Genomic DNA, 16,915 nt, shown 5'->3' with positions numbered 1-16,915 from the left:
CTGCTAAAACAAACGAGGTGCGCAATACGTCCCTGTATTATGTAAAAAGGGGTGGGGTATTTTTCGGAGTTTATGTTGTGGTTTCACATCCGGCGAGATATTGAATATTGAAGGACCTGAGACAAAGAAGAAATGATCGCTTCCGCCCGAGTATGCATCTTTAAATGCTCAAACAAGCATTTGAAAGTATGGGTCCGAAAAATCAGTGACTCGAGTGGTAACGGAACACGGGATAGAATGCGTGCTTGGCAGATTCATTCCTACGGAGGGCTAGACGTTTTGTGTATGACAGATTCTGCCAGAGTGCCCGCTGTCAAACATCCCGAAGACGTGTTAGTAGAAATATCAGCATCGTCGGTGAATCCAATGGATGTTGCCATGATGGGTAAATATATACAATTTATTTATAATATATTTTTTTTTTACAATTGCCTTGTCATAGTATAAAATAAATTTGCTCTATCTGTAATAATGCTTGCAGGAGGGTATGGGGCACGTTCTCTCAATTTTGTCAAAAAATTACAAGCTGGATCAAGAGATATGATTGAATTCCCGCTTACTCTCGGTAGAGATTTCAGCGGTAAAATTGTGGAGAAAGGTCATGGAGTTCCTGAAAGTCTAAAAGTTGGGGATACTGTCTGGGGAGTAGTGTCACCTTTTCAGCAAGGATGCCATGCTCAGTTTGCTATAGCCCCGGTATCAAGCGTAAGTTTATTCCCGATCATTATTTCGTTTTAAGTTTAGTAGTAAGTAAAGCAATTTGGCAAAATAATAAGTGTTCACTATATGACAGGTCACCTTGAAACCCTCAAATCTAAGTGACATAGAGGCTGCATCGATTTTGTATACAGCAGTTACTGCTTGGTCATCTCTGAAATTAACTGGTGAACTCTGTATCCAGTCTGCTAAAGGGAAAAATGTTCTTGTGATTGGAGGATCCGGAGGCCTTGGCTCTTGTGCAATTCAAATGCTTAAAGCTTGGGGTGCTCAGGTTTGCATTTTTTCGGACAACAAATATCTGATAACAGTTACCGTTTTTTATGCTAATATTGTTTATATTTTTGGATTGTGTTTTAAGTAAAATACCTCTATTACAGGTTGTAACTACGTGCAATTCTGATGCAGTCCCTTTTGTGGAAACTTTAGGAGCTGACTGTGTGATTGATTATAATGACCCAAATGCTGAAATACTCATAAAGGAAGCAGGGAAGTAAGTTCAAGAGTTCCTTGCTGCCAATGTCAATTTTTCTACCAATTTCAACGTCTTCAAAAACACTTGCCCTCATTCATATGTATTTTAATGTTGAAAAGAAATAGAAAATATGTTTGTAGTTCCAGAATTTGTCCGGAGAATTCTTTTGCTTTTACGGTAAGAACATTACTTTCCACTCTCAAATACTAGTTCTTGAGTAAAGGGTAGGTAAATAGTAAATAATTCACTTTACTTCAGCATGTGTTAATTTCCAGAACTTCTAGACCAATTATCCTGGCCCACAAAGAACAGTTGAATTTGTTGAGTAGGAGTTGAGTTGAGGAGTTGAGTAGGATTGCAAGTGAGTCATTGATGACTTTGGAGCACATGCCTTGAAATCTTGTTGCTTGTATTATCAAAGGTTTCAGTATTAATAAAAGCCTTCTAAGATGATAAAGTACCTAGAATTTTGAAACCTCAATGGAGTATTTAGTAGCTTTTGCAACTGATTCTTTGAGGTCAACCAAAGCATCAGCTGTGGTATCACTGATAGTAATAGCTAGTATTACATAGTAACTGACACCTTAGATGATATTTTAAATCCTGAGGCATGGGATGCCTGAGATATGCAGCAACCCTCAAGGTGACGGCTAACTATTTTCTTGGGGGATGATTCTTGTTATGTCCTTCAATTTTCAGTTTAAATCTGTTTGGGTCACCTTAATGTGAATTTCCATTCATATTTATCAGCTTTTTATTAATTTTATTTTTTATTTATTTTCATTGCCCCGCAAAAATCTCAATTAAGGCCTTACATCGGGGGAAATAGCACGAAACAAGGACTATCCCATACAACCATTCCCTGGGTAGGGCCTACCTACCCAGGCGGGACTCAAACCCGGGGCTTGTTATGCCTGAGATTATGATACTCTCAGGCGAGGACTTATCCCCGCCGCCACCGAGGCCGACGATTGCCTCAAATAGATAATGTTATGCCCTTCTGTAATAAGTCTGTAAATTTCGTTAGGTGACTAGAAAAATTTATGAAACTGAAGCTGTTTTAACTATTCAAACAGTTTTTACATCACTTTCAAGACTTATTTCTGTATCACATTTCAGAAACCACAGTAAAAATCTCCATTTTTTTTAGAACTGCCCCATTATAGTGCGAATAATGTGGAATATTTTTTAATTCCTTGTTTGTTTATGCCAGGTATGACATCATTTTCAATGCTGCCGGGATATCTAATCCTGTCTATGGTGATACATTGAAGTCCAAAGGCTGTGCAAAATACATTACAGCCACTTCACCTCTTCTTCGTAATGTGGATCGACATGGACTGGCACTTGGCATGGCCAAAAATGTTTTTGACTTGATTTCAAGCAACTTGTCCGTGAGCACTACTCCATTTTTTCTTGGTGGCCCTACCGTGAGATGGGGTTTTTTCATCCCTTTTTCTAAGGCCATTGAGGAAATAGCTGAACTGACATCAAATTGTAAGGTAAGGACACAGGTGTAAATACATGAAAGGATCAAAATAACGTACACCTTTGATTTGATTGATACAGTAGAACTTAGGGGTGAATTCCATGAGAGAATGCATGCCTCCACAAATAAGGTATTCTTTCACATAGTCATATGGGAGTTCAGAAGTAACTGAGCAAAAGTGTCTAAGTTATCTGTAATGATTACTTGTAATCTACTCTTTCTGAAAGTAACAATTTTTTGGTGTGCACATTGAGACACGGACACAGACAAGGGCACCTGACATTATACCTAACAAATTTTGGTGCCACCCTACTAATAATAAATGACCAATTAGTGATGCATAGCTGTAATTATATGTACATTGAAGTCCCTAGTCAAGGTACTTCAATTTTTTTAATAACAGATATGAATTTGGAATGGTAATGACATCAGATTGTGATTGTGAGGGTTGCTGGTGTAATTATTCCAGAATTTTTGCATAGTGTAGAAGTTATTCATGTAGCATGCATATTTGAAATTCTTGTCAACACAGTAACATGTGTATGTATGTAATGGCTTTTTCTTTAACCATACAGATTGAAGCTCAGTGCAAATGAGTTTTATAGTGGGTATCACAGAAAATATTGTCCTAAAATACTTTTTTCTATAATTCTTGAATGATTATAAGAATGAATGATTAACACCATAAGAGGCCTAAATTTTCTTATATTTTTTTGTTAACTGCCAATGCATCAATCTTTCTAATCTTGTTTACTTTCTAGCTTACACCAACTATTGAGAAAACTTTTTCATTTTCTGAGCTACCTGCAGCATATCAGAAGGTATTAGATGGACATTCTCGTGGAAAAACAGTCATCGACATGAAATCTGCATGAAAAATGAATAATTATGTATTCCATATTAGATTGTGTGATCTCACGCTGGTTTCCTAAAAATAAGTGATTATGTACTGTAACTGTTGAAAGATTTTTTTACGTGAAAATAAAAAGTGAATTTTAAAGGCTCTATTTTCCCCTAATATCATGTCTCCATTGTTCATTATGGTAAGTGTACATACGTGGCATGAAGATATCAGATAAGGCATAGAGATGTTTGATAGCTTTCACCTCAAATCAACAAATGTTCGTCCCTTGGTCTAAGATTTTGATGAAAATTTCTGCATGGTCTACATTCTGGTATAAAATAAATAAATTAAGATATTTAATATTTTGCATTTCTGTAAAAAAATGAGCCTTGATTCGCATAATTCCTTGTAGGCATTTCTCCACCGAACTGTTGCAGTCTTATCTTATGGCTTCTTTTAAAGTTAAAAAAAATGTTACTAAACTTTTCAAAGTCTCCAAATCAGATTTGGCCCAAAACTTTATTAAATGATCTAGACACATCCACCTACCTATTCCAAAAAATATAATTTATGGATACTCATAAGTCATGTATTAAATATATTTTAGCACATACATTTTTTTCTAGTGCAGCATTATGATTCTTCCTTTATAAACCATGCAGTAGACTTGGGTATAATACAATTCTGCAGCTCCATACTATAGTATGAGGCCTATAGCTTCAATGATGAACAATGAATGCCGTCAATTTGTTATCTAAGTCATTAACAGTGTTCTTGATGATCCTTTTGAGATAGCTGAACGGAACATTTGGATTTGACAATCAGGTACATATGACTCAAGTTTCTCAGATATACTCCACATACTACTTCCACCTATTCTGAACCTCTTTTTGTTTTACTAACAGATTCTTTTCTCAATCTTAATTTTTTGCTATGCCTTCCCTCCCTTTTCTCCTCCTCTTCTACTCAACAATGATTTTAGCAAGGCAAAAAGGGTGCCAACCTCTCTCCACCATTCTGCAACTTTTACTACACATTGTCAGAGGTCACACGAAGTTTTAATTTCCTGTGTATTTTTTTTAAATTCGTGAATGCTGCAGATTAGTCTACCCTAGGATTTGCCTTGGAATGGATAGGAATGGCCTTGATAACATGGCTGACCTTACTCCCTGGAACAAAACTCTCTGAATAGCTATTTCCTGTTAAATGAGTGTCATTGTGAGCAGTGGCGGCACGTGCGTATACATACACATGTTAGCAAGTGCACACCCAAATATGAACGAATTATAAAAGAAAACTATTCCTTTGCAACGAGAAGGATAAAAATCCTGTCTGCATATGCAAGAAACATGAAGCTCCGAACGCTACAGCTATCGAATTCGAACCTTTTCGAATTCACCGCTCTACAAGTGTGCGATCCCGTGGCATTGAGCCGGGTGCATTTTCGGTCTATGCGATCGCTTGAGGGTGCTCTGGTGGGACGAAGTAAGCGGGAGGGTATGCACAGTTCAAATGGGTGATGGGAGCAGACTCAAAACGATGCGAGTGCACACGCGCATATTTTTGGTGACTCGCAGGCAGTGTAGTGGTGTAGCCGCCACCTACACCACCTGGGCCCAGGATCCTAGTCCGTCTACAGAGTCATCTGTGTGGCCGTTTTCTACACTACTTCCTCATAGGGTGTAAGGAAAGGAGAATGAATTTCACCTACAGTCACTTGTAAAGGTGTGTTTAGAATAATTATTTTCATACATGCTAATATTATTTCTGTTCATGCAATTTTAAGGGTAGAATATACCAGTGATATGTTTTGCTTGCTATGTACTCTATTACGACGAAATATGATGCTCATGGATTAGTATTAACATGATATAATTAAATCATCCCATATCTGCTCTAATGCACACCCTAGATAAATTACCACCAGCCACCACTGATCGTGAGTGCTGCTCATTTAATTGTGCTCCTTATTTCAGGGTACAAGGTAGGTAGGTAGATTTTCTGACATGCATTTCTTCAGTGACTTGAAACCATCATTGACTAACTTTCGTCAAGCTCCTACTCTTTGATATATCTAGTGTGGTTAGTTCAGATGAGATAAATTGAATGTTACCTCCTGACAGTGCAGCTTTAGGGGTTACTGGAATTTCTATTTCCCCAGTCCTGACTACCCCTTCACCCGATGCCTAAACCCTCTAAAAAAACCATCACTCTTACTTAGAGTGAACAACCCTGGCACGTAATACCTCAATAGAGTTCTGAAGATTGATGCTCTCTCACCCCTCCCCTGTACGCCATGCATAAGCCATTGTACCAAATCGAGGTAGTTGCCTGAGGAAATGCTAGGACAAGTGATAACTGCTCATTTAATTAGTGAAAATATGAGAAGCCATGTCTTCAATAGGATCAATCAAATAATGTTTCAAAGTTGTTTCCAAGATTCCTTTTATTCCAGACAGTCATAATGACAGAGGGTAGACATATTCAAATAAAATGTAACACAGTAAATACTCATAGCTCTTGAAAGATATTCTTGGGATCCATTTCAGATGTTTAACTACCTGTCAACAGAGGTTTCCTGAAATGTCTGCCAAGTATTCTCTCAAATAAGTAATGCAAATGCATTTGATTGAATACAAAAATATATGAATGCCTTCATTGATAAAACTATTAAAATGAGTTCAACACAATCTTTAATTAATAATTAATATTAATTGCTCAATAAAGGAACTTATACTGATAGACACCAAGTACAGAATAACAGAGTAATTTTGTGAACTTATAACCACAGAAAATGTCAATACTTTCATTGAGAAACCCCTGTCCATCACATTTCAGGGTATGTGATGAGAAAAAATTGATTAAGCAACAACTCAATAACTTTGTGAAAACAAGTTCTAAATGAGAACCTAGAAAACTTAGGTATTTACTTTAGAATAAGGGGCATACGAATTTGAAAATGAAGGGTGTATGCTTGAATCAATAAGTTCCTTTAGAACAATGAAAATTGATTTTCCTAGAAAAAACATACAAATCAAACATGGAATTCCATCAGTAGGAAATCACAATACTACTTACACGATGTGGCCTTCATGTAAATATGTTAACAAAGATTGATTGTGAACCGATGATAAAAAAATAAATAACTACACTTATAATCACTTCCTACAAACCCTTAAGACATAAATAAAAAATACTCTTTTTAGAATCACACTGATGCAGTAAAAATATAGTTGTTTTTGGAAAAAAATAATCTATTTAAGTGAAATGAGCCGTCAAATCACTAATAGAGCCCAAATATTTAATTTCAACGAATGCTGAGGAGAGAATAACCTTCACATTTAATATTATCATCATTTGAACAAGAGAGATAAATCATACATAGTAAAATATAGATATGTTATCATGGTCAAAACTATTTATTATGTAGAGTAACTAAAAAGGAAACTGCTCACAATCATGTTTTAAGTAAAATTTGTATGCTTGCCTTCCGTCCATTACTCCAGGGCAGTTTGATTTCTATCATCATTTCCTAGGTGGTCAAATGTTTATCTTTAGATGTTTATACCAATGGTGCAAATGAGCAGCTTTTCGAGTCCAATTTGGAGTATACTGAGGGCCAAACCAGGAAGAAGTTGGTGCTGGAAACAGCACATCCTCTAAGGTGCAATAGAAGGACTATCTGTTCCACTTCCACTCCCTGCGACATCCTTATTGCTCGTAGCGCTATTATTCAGGACTTTATTTTTGCCCTTTGATAGTGTAGCCACTTCTTTCTGGAGAGCTTTAATCTTCTGTAACAGCACTTCTACTTTATTCTCATGCTCTTTCTGCACATTTTTCATCTTATTACGGAGGTCATTTTCAACAGTGAAATGCTTAGCCTTCAGTTCAGTAATCTGCCAGGAAAAAATAAAGGTTTGAAATACACTTGTATCACACAATTTTTATGCCCACATGACACATCACTTGAATAACACAATGCAAGACTATGTATTTGATTTAGAGTAAGAACATAATGAGAGACAGTTGAAGCTGTACTTGAAATATTCCTGTAGCAATTTAACAATGGATAGAGTATATAGGCATGTCAAATAGAAAGCACAGCATGAAAAAATTGACTTCACACGGGTGCAAACTTTTTGGAGGTCAAAAAAAGTAAGGTCGTGCTTACTAAGCCACTGTCAGAGAAATAAACCCTATTTTCTCACCATTCGGTGACAACGAATTTTAAAGCACTGCTTGTAACACGTGACTTTACATAGCCATGCAAATATTTTTTCATGGCAAACTTGATCCTTGGAGTATATGTTAGCAACCGTGCGCGTAACTGCATACTAAGTCACCTGTTTCATACAGTGCTTTGAAATTCATCGTCTACCATGATTCAGCGACAAAGTAGGGTTTATTTCTCCAATACTGGATTAGTTAGCACAACCTTTTTTCCATGCATCAAAGTGTGGACTTCTAACGTTGACACCTATTTTGGTAAAACCTATCCTGAAGTTTGCTCTGAGAAGACAGCTAGGGAGGGTAATCTACATCTAAATACTACCCCTCAAGCCACCTAAAAGGCGTGTGACAGGAGGTGTTAGGACACCAGCCATTTCCACATAAAAAGGAAATGCTCAAACAAAATTACGACTGACATTTATTAAAGTCCTTTATGGTTCAAAGAAAAACAAATTCCCATATCTATCCATTCGGCTAAATATCTCTCTTAATTTATCGCTTCTGTCAAACCTGGAAATATAGTGGGGCTCCAATATCATGTTCTCCGTGTTGCTCTTAAAGATATCTTTTCTCAATTGTTCAAGCAATTAAAGCCTAGCATGCAGCCTCCAAGTCTCCAGCGGCTCCCAGCCTAATTCGCTTAACATCTGGGTAATACTGTTTGTTGACCCGAATCAGTTTTTGACAAACCGCACAGAGCCACACTAGTACGCCTGACCGGCATATAATAGTGACTGTAACTAAAATAATTCTTTGTAAATTATTTTGCGCATATAAATTAGGTAAGACACCAAGTGAAAGTATCTTCTTTCATCATTTCTTGTTGATCAAGCCGTAATGTGTTAAGAACTTGTGAATACAACTTAATATGTTCGCATTTCCTATTTTTCTGCTAATGTACACAAATGTTGATAAACTTAATCCTTACGTATTTCATCATTTATAGCTTTTGATGAGAGTATTGGTTAATGACCACTTTGGTATAAAACAATTAGAAATACCTTGGGCCACTTGTATTAATTGCCCAAAAACGATGCAGGTAGTGAATATGACTCTCCATCCTGGAGCTCTCTATCAAGATGACTGTGGTGGCAGGGTGTATATAATCTTTCACTGACTATGTACTGACTTTCGTATCCTCTCCAAGCTCTCAGCTGCATCTTGGTGATGAGGTGAAAAGCATGACTTTACGGTTATAGTAGGATATTATCATTTCCCCGAGCGCATCAAGCAATCTTGTGTCGCCATCGCAGCCAGCAATAATGTTAAAGGTGTTAAGACTCTTGTGGCAGTGCTCGCAACTGTGCAAAACAGGCGTAGTTATGCTATGTCTACCATTAATATTAATTCCTCAATATTTTGGTGCCGAGATATATGAAATGAGATACAAATTTCCTATATTTATTAGAGTTGCAACCTCAGAACTCCCATTGCAGATATTCAAAGCAAACAGAAGATAAACAAAAGATAATGTACATAACAAACAAGAACAACTACAAACATAAATATAAAAATGCAAATAGAATGCATGTAGAGGCACTAGAATTTGTCAAACAAATTATTTTTCAAAATAAATTTTTTTCCCAAGTGGAGTTCCAAATAAGGGGGGTTTCAGAGTTGTGCAAATACGGTATATGCAGAAAAATTGGTGGGCAAACATTTACTTCAGTTGAGGGAATGGGTGGAGAGAAACAGAATCAGACCTTTTACCATTTCTACATTTGCAAAAAGAGGTTTCTTATCAGATGTGAGGTTCAAGTTATATTAAAGGACAAAGTGGGTGATATAATTCACATGAGAATAGGGTAGTTTCCTTCATCAAAGAAAACGAAAGGCATTGATTGCGATTCGTTACCTGCCATTAGTGTATTCATAATAAACAAATTATTTGGTTTTAGAAATACCGGTTTAGAAGACTCATTTGAAAAAGGCCAGATTGGTGCCCATGCGATGCCACTCCACGTGACGTCACAGGGACCTAGTTTCTATACGAGTAGATAGGAGTTTTACATCGTCTGAGGTTACCAATGCATGCACAGAGCTCAGGGAAACGTCTTAATAATCACCTATAAAAACTGGCTAAGGTCAGAAAGTTTTCTTCGTTTGATAAGGTATTAATAATCCTTATTTAAGCCAAGTGCTACCTGGTAGCAGGGTACTCTGCTACCTGCTAGCAGCCTGCATCTCAGCAGCGCACATATCCTCGCCCCAAGGTCACCTCACTTGCGGCAGCGGGAACCAGAACGACGTCACACAGAGTTTTCCCGGCATTCATACTTACCCATCGCGTTTTCGGGCGCTTGAAAATTTTCACTTTTCATTTAATCGCGAAAAATAGATATCGTCATTTAAAAATCTAAAAGCGTGAAATGCGTGCTCCAGGAGTAATAATATTTCGATATAGGCAATAAAAAAATAATAGGAAACCACCCTATGGTAGTTGAAAAACAAATTTTAGTTGCTAGAATGGTGAAACTTAGTGCACTAAATGACTGTTATTTTTTACTATATTTTATGTGTGTGCTTCCTAATTTTTAACTTTCACTCTGTAAGTAATGCACAACCATTTTTCCAGTGGAAGTGCAGAAAATAGAAATGCTCATTTCTAAGTCTGAACAAATTGACCTAACACGTGCAACAATATTGTGGCTAAATTCTCAAAAAATATTGACTTCAGCTGGCTTCAAACAATTATCTTTGCACAATTTAAAATATCTATCTGCAACATCATATGCATGAGTACTGTTATCCCATCATTTAGTGCTTTTTCAAGCATGCTTAAATTTGACCTTAGTTTTCCAAATAAACCGGGATCCCTTAAATTACTTTGGCATAACAACTTCATGCAATTTTTTCGTGTAAGGAAACTTAGAAATACTATCCACAGATTAAGAAACTTCTGTCCAAAAGCAGCGCTATCTGAAGAAAGGGCTTGGAGCATTTAAAAGTTTTCTATAACATTTTTGGGGTTGAATCATAATGACTGTAATGCGACAAAACAAATAAAGCCAAAAATGAAAAATCTGTGACAAGCTGAACCACATTTATAAGGAGGAACTACACCTTGTTTGTTTTATTGTTTTAAAATGATGACCTAACCAGCCAAACACCAAAAAATTGATACAATTATGTTTATTACTTATAATGCTCTTTATCTGAACCCTTAATGATTGATCTCAGGAAAGCTTCCAATCAGACTTCATTCTCACAAGTTCCAATAGCAGACCAGATAAATATTCGGATTTTGTTTTATCCATAAAAAAATATTCTAGTACCTTCTCCGTATATCTGCAGTAAAAAAGTCCAGATAAACATCTGGATTTCCTTCACCCAACGACAAATTACAAAAATATTCCACTTTCCATCATAATAAAACCTCACTCATGAGTATAGATGCCCTCATTTTTTCACATCACGGATAGCAAGATTGCTGTCATGAACTTCATCAAAGAGGGTCACTCACCTGCTTATCCTTAGAGAGCATTTGCTGATCTTTCAAATTTAACTGCTTCTGCAAGGACGCTATAGTCTCCTTCAGCTGAGTCATGGCCACTACATGATCAGATGAATTGGGGTCAGGCGGTTCCCTAGATGTCGATACTGTGGCAGCAGTTGTCACTGATCCTACTGAGCTGCTGACGCGACCAACCTTGGCTGGTGGGCCACCACTACCACCACCAGCTCCATCTTCAGTGTTCCCTAGCTTTGTCACGTCCACTCGGTTAGGGCGCTTATTGTGACTCCTGTGGTGTCCATGCCTAAAATAAAAAGCAGAACAGAAATTATGAATGAAAAAATATCATTCCCCACAAGAGGTATGTTCCAAAAAAACAAGGTAATACCAACAATCCATTTTCAATGCCCCTGACCTTTCCCAGATTTCAAATTCAAATTGTTTTTCTTTTTTTTTATTTCCCAAGAATTATTGAATGACAAAGCAGTTTTAGATAGGGATTTTATAGAAAAACAAAACATGATTTTTCCTCATTCCTTAGTGACTCAGATTTTTAACACAGTAGCATCTGCATTATCATTTATTCATACATGTGCTGATGCTCTTTTAACTGATTCATCGCCAGGAAATGATGCAGATTCAACATATGATGAATTTCACTGTAGGGTCAGTCATTTAAGAACATATTAATCATGGAAAATGAGGGTCTTCTGTATTGTGAAATAAAGCCAGACTCTTCTTCTTTACACTAGACCAGCGGTTCCCAAACTTTTTCTTTCTGCGACCCATTTTAGCCCATACGTTTTAGCCGCGACCCCCTAAAAAGTACATAGTTCACTTTATTATTCGTATACATCTCGCGACCCCTTTCCGAACAGCCCGCGACCCCCAGTTTGGGAACCACTGCACTAGACTATATCTCTTCTCTACACCTCATTCCAGCCCATTACCAAATTTTCCTGACATTTATACAACTTCACTGACCAGTACGAATGTTAAAAGTGGGGTATATTCGCTAAACTGTATGCTGCACATGGTAACATATACGTTTAAGTTTCGATTCTTCATTAAAGGAAGATTTTTGTGTTTGGCGGTACATATAATAATTTTATACCACTAAACAAAAAAATAACATCTGATGCTCGTAGAGGTATTAATTCTGATTAGCTCTGAATACAGACAGCAAATTTTCTAAGGGTAAAAGATTCAAATCTCTTGGATGAAGCTTTAAAACACCAAACAAAATCCTCCCGCTACAAGGAAGCCCAGGGAAAAGAATTGCCCCCCCCCCCCCTCTACCCCCAGTATATAAAATTCACACAACTGGGGGGAGTGAGCTCTACTCTCACCTATCCAAATGCAATCTTCAGGCTAATTCACTGAGTAACAGTGAAGGACAACCAAGACAACTCAGCATTTTGTTAACTTGAAAGTACTAAGTCTAAGATAAGTACCCTTGACCTTGTACCTTAAGTAACTTGCTGCACTTAACCCATTTATGCCGAAGGTTTGAAAAATGGGAATTTTACCCTGATTTTTACATATTGTCGATAAAAATATGTATTAAAACATTACCCGAAAGAAAAAACAATGTATCTCTTGCCAATTATTAATTACGAGGTGTTCCAAAAATGGAACACTAGGCAAATCCACTACTATGACGTACTCATTGCTGGCATGCTATAAATTTGATTCAGGCTTTTATTAACTCACTATTAAGAATGATATCCAGGTGAACACTTAACATGCAAGGATACATTGCAGTTTTTACATTGAAAAGTGGTATTTTTATGGCATTTGACACAGCAAGTTTACTTTCCCTGCTTTACATTCAAATGATTAATGCCGTCATGACATGAGTCAAGTTTACGATTCATAGATTTCATGGTCCCCCTTTCCCACCAGGCTCAGCAGAATTACTGTATGTCTCTATATTGTGACAGGTCAAACGGCGACGAAATTTAAAAATATCCATTGGCTTCACATCGTTTATTTTATGCGATTGCCAAGCATTTTGTAAAGCCAGGTCAAAGCAGAATAACTGGAGGGCTCGAGTACCATTTCTTTCCACGGTTTGATGCTTGATACTTGTCAATATTTTCAACATCTCGGTCCACTCCTCCCATATACTGATTATAGACCTTGATTGAATTTGGCATAGTAACTTGTATCTTTTTTTTTTGGGAATAATGACTGACTGTTGCAAAGGATTGACACCGGCACCAGAGGATGCAACAGTTAAAACACTTTTATCATTTCATCTACAAACAATATTGCCTTTTCCATCAGTTTGGTAATCGAATGTGCCCCAATCTTTTTCATTTAGGGTATCATCAGATCGTAAAGGAGGTTTGTCTACGCGATCTTTTCTCGCTACGCCAGTTGCTTGGTGGCCCATTGAATGAAGTTTATCAAGGAGTGCAATGCTTGTAAACAAGTTGTCGAACACAAAATGGTATTTGCTGGGATGCTACGTTGTGAGTGCCTCAGTGAATTGCAAAACAATTGAAGCACCTACACCATATTATTGGTATTGAGTGTTCGGGTTTTTTCCTTGATAAGGCTGAAACCAGCAAATGACGCACCCGAATTTATACCTACCCAAACCGAATAGGCTTACCAAGAATGAACTGTTTGCACCTGTCACGACCCAAACAGGGAATCATGGCCTCATCAAAGCTGAAGTATATTTCATTTGGCACAAATTTCATACATCTGTCATTCAGACGCTCAGTTAGAGGTCGCAGCTTGGAAAACTTGTCCATGTGGTTCAAGTTAGAATTGCCAGCAAAATGAAAATTTGAAAATATTGTTTCAAATCGATCACGTCTCATTGCACCACTAACTAGAGAATTATGCAAATCTGGTCTTATTTCCCAAAGCATACGTCGTCTCGGGACAGAGATGTAACCACTCAGGAAAATTATTCCCAAAAACACCGACAGTCAGTTCAAGGTTCACTTCAATATCCAGAAAGAGTTCTAAATATTCTGTAGGGGTTTTCATTTTCATGATTTGTTCTTCTGAAACTCTACCTCCTACTGGCTGGGCAGTCCGATCGGCTTGCTTCCATTTGCGCACAACTTTGGTTACCTTTTTTCTTAGAGCAAAAAGAGGTTGAGGTGAAGCAGAAGCCGATGCCCCGCCATTTTCAGAAGTATCACCGTCCGGTATCAGAAAAAGGTAAAAGTTCTTGTCAGAAGAACCATGAATGAGATGAGCAGAAGCGCGTAGCAATGAACCGGGAAGATTAGTAATTGTTCCACATCTAATTACTTACTTGATATAAAATTAAAGTGAATATTTTGGTGTGCCTGAATGTATGCATAATACATAGTAGTGGATTTGCCTAGTGTTCCAAAATTGGAACACTGTTAAATAAAAGATTATAACTAAAACAAAATACGTTGTTTCAAATATGTCTTCATTAAGCACTGTAGGTTAACTAATACTGAACATGCAGGGAAAAATTAACAACATTTGGGCGTAATGGCAAATAGTTATTAATGTAACATTAGAGATGGTCACAGAAAAACTGCCTTGAAAAAAAAAGACTGATATTTCTCAACACACTGGCTGCGATGGGTTGGCAAAACTGACTAAATCTTTGCGCCCTATAATACAATATATCTTTATAAAGAGGAACAGAAAGGAAAACCGTGGCATATTTGTATATAATGAGTCATAGTCATTCAATTAGAAAGTCATATTAGGTGTTCCAAAAATGGAAAACTAGGCGTAAATGATATCACAATTACTATAAACTTATAACTCTCAAAAAAAAAAAAACAATTGAATGCTTCAATGATCCCTACTTGTTTGTCAAGAACAGATATTTTAACTGATATTTTTCGTGAACTGGACAAATATGAATGTGTTAATTTATACATTACCTATCATATTCTTTCGAGTAAATTACCAGATTTTCAGCAAATGTTGGGCAACACTTATGCTGCAACAACCCAGATTAACGTTGTAACCATGATGAATACTAATACGAGAAAAAATTACTAGTTATGAATAGACACAGGATTTGGATTAACCTTTAATTTCAAATCCTATAGATTAATATCCTTCTCCTTTCCCAAAGACTTTTCTACAATGCATACATCTGATAGGGTAGGTCTGAAGAAATGGCAGAATGAACAGAACATAAACAAAAATGAGCCAATACAGTTCTTCTCAAAAAAGGATTGCAAAGGATGCGAAAGAGGAATAAAAGGAACCAGTTTTTTTTACTAGGGATAGCGCAGTTTGAAATCAAGCACTGCACCTATACAAGACCATTACTTACTTCTGATGATGTTCTTTCGATTTGCCTCCAGCCCGGTGTGCAGCCAACTTAATGTGAGAACGTCTCTCAGATTCACTTTGCTTAGTTTTAGCTAATGCTCTTTTATAAGAAACAGTACAGAGCCAACAAAGGAGCTTTCCATCCACCTTAAGTAGAAGATAAACGAATCAGCAATACAAGATTACAAATTATGCAGTAGACGAAAAAAATTACATATCATAATACCTTCTTATCTTCATCTTTACGATCGAATGCAGATTTCTGCTTGCATTGTTCGCAGGTCACCGGTGGACCACACTTCTTCTCTGAATTGGTGCACCTCTGGCATTTATTACCGATGAATGCAGCAATAATGTTACAGTATTCACAAGCTGAAGGTTTCCCATACAATTTCACATTCTGTTCACACTTCTTGCAAATTGTACTAGTACTGCTCTTGCTGAAAATTCGAACACATAATGACAATGTAATTCATATGTGCAACCACTGTAGTACAACCAAAGTAACCATTACAGTGAAAAGCCTTACATAAAATTATCAATCATTAAAGGAGGACTTAGCATTATTTAGCAGGAAACAAAAAAAAATTCAAACATCTCCACAGAATTTTCCTCACAAAAACCAGATAATGTAATAAAGACAATCGACCCCACTTCTCAAGCCCTTCCACTCCATACGCGAGTGGAAAATTTTCATATACCACGTAGATATTCATACAGGCCTTCATCATATAAAATAAGAATGCAAAGAGAAAATATATATTCATGATAAACCGTATCAGTTCATGAAAATCTACTTACTTCGTTTGCTGAAACTCGGACCTACAAAAAGTACACTTAACAACAGGAAAAGCTCCTCTACATTCCTGTAAAAATTACAAACAATATTCAAAATTATAATCGTCAATGCCAAATATGAGAAATTCTATTTAAGGAACTCAAGCGAAAAAGATAGTCCTTTATGTCATATATTATAACATAAGCCAACCACAATTTGGTGGAGGCTTAAGTACACTACGACAGGTGCAGCATTGATTAAAGAAAGAGCCAATGCATCAACTTACGAAATACACTTAATTTAGCCAACCAATATGCGTTACAAAATAGGTACCTTGCAGAGTTGCTGTCCTTGGGATAATTCTTCAAAAGGGTGCCTAGTTAGGCACTTAGAACATGCAAAGATGGCAGACATTTCACTCATGAGTCTAGAATATTTGCTGGAACGAAAGGGATCCTTGTGTATGAAATATTTTCTTAAGACTGTAAACAACGGCTGCCGGCCACCATATTTGTCTGATGTCAGACCAAAACAAATGAGTTGCGACGGTAACTCAAGCAAGTCCCCGGATGATGAGTAACGGCGAAATTCAAATTGTTGACAAGAAATAATTGATCTGGTTAATAAAATCC

At 36.9% G+C, this 16,915-nt stretch overlaps 2 protein-coding genes across 2 annotated transcripts; one reads left to right on the top strand and one right to left on the bottom strand.

Moving 5' to 3' along the window:
• The first annotated feature begins 36 nt into the window (after positions 1 to 36).
• LOC124160997 (reticulon-4-interacting protein 1 homolog, mitochondrial) lies at positions 37 to 3,681 on the top strand. The gene is made up of 6 exons (XM_046537133.1): positions 37 to 385; positions 482 to 705; positions 794 to 991; positions 1,098 to 1,210; positions 2,406 to 2,694; positions 3,443 to 3,681. The coding sequence occupies exons 1-6, from the start codon at positions 133 to 135 to the stop codon at positions 3,554 to 3,556; spliced, it is 1,191 nt and encodes a 396-aa protein (XP_046393089.1). The 5' UTR covers positions 37 to 132; the 3' UTR covers positions 3,557 to 3,681.
• Positions 3,682 to 5,953: 2,272 nt separating this feature from the next.
• On the bottom strand, positions 5,954 to 16,795 carry LOC124160995 (protein FAM76A). Its single transcript, XM_046537131.1, has 6 exons — positions 16,617 to 16,795; positions 16,307 to 16,371; positions 15,732 to 15,945; positions 15,507 to 15,652; positions 11,222 to 11,516; positions 5,954 to 7,424 (listed from the first exon to the last, which is right to left on the bottom strand). The coding sequence occupies exons 1-6, from the start codon at positions 16,704 to 16,706 to the stop codon at positions 7,185 to 7,187; spliced, it is 1,050 nt and encodes a 349-aa protein (XP_046393087.1). The 5' UTR covers positions 16,707 to 16,795; the 3' UTR covers positions 5,954 to 7,184.
• Positions 16,796 to 16,915: the final 120 nt, after the last annotated feature.

Source organism: Ischnura elegans, chromosome 6 (assembly GCF_921293095.1).
Source record: "Ischnura elegans chromosome 6, ioIscEleg1.1, whole genome shotgun sequence".
NCBI classification, from domain to species: domain Eukaryota; kingdom Metazoa; phylum Arthropoda; class Insecta; order Odonata; family Coenagrionidae; genus Ischnura; species Ischnura elegans.
The sequence above is the reverse complement of the archived record's forward strand: the minus strand, read 5'-3'. Positions and strand labels throughout refer to the sequence as shown.

Bases quoted from the DNA above. Each gene is read 5' to 3' on its own strand.
- LOC124160997 (XM_046537133.1), top strand. From the start codon at position 133: ATGATCGCTTCCGCCCGAGTATGCATCTTTAAATGCTCAAACAAGCAT. The intron at 386-481 runs GTAAATATATAC...TAATGCTTGCAG, and splicing joins AATGGATGTTGCCATGATGG to GAGGGTATGGGGCACGTTCT. The intron at 2,695-3,442 runs GTAAGGACACAG...TTTACTTTCTAG, and splicing joins AACTGACATCAAATTGTAAG to CTTACACCAACTATTGAGAA.
- LOC124160995 (XM_046537131.1), bottom strand. From the start codon at position 16,706: ATGAGTGAAATGTCTGCCATCTTTGCATGTTCTAAGTGCCTAACTAGG. The intron at 15,653-15,731 runs GTATTATGATAT...CTTCTACTTAAG, and splicing joins GTAAAGATGAAGATAAGAAG to GTGGATGGAAAGCTCCTTTG. The intron at 11,517-15,506 runs GTAAGTAATGGT...TTTTTATTTTAG, and splicing joins TCGAAAGAACATCATCAGAA to GCATGGACACCACAGGAGTC.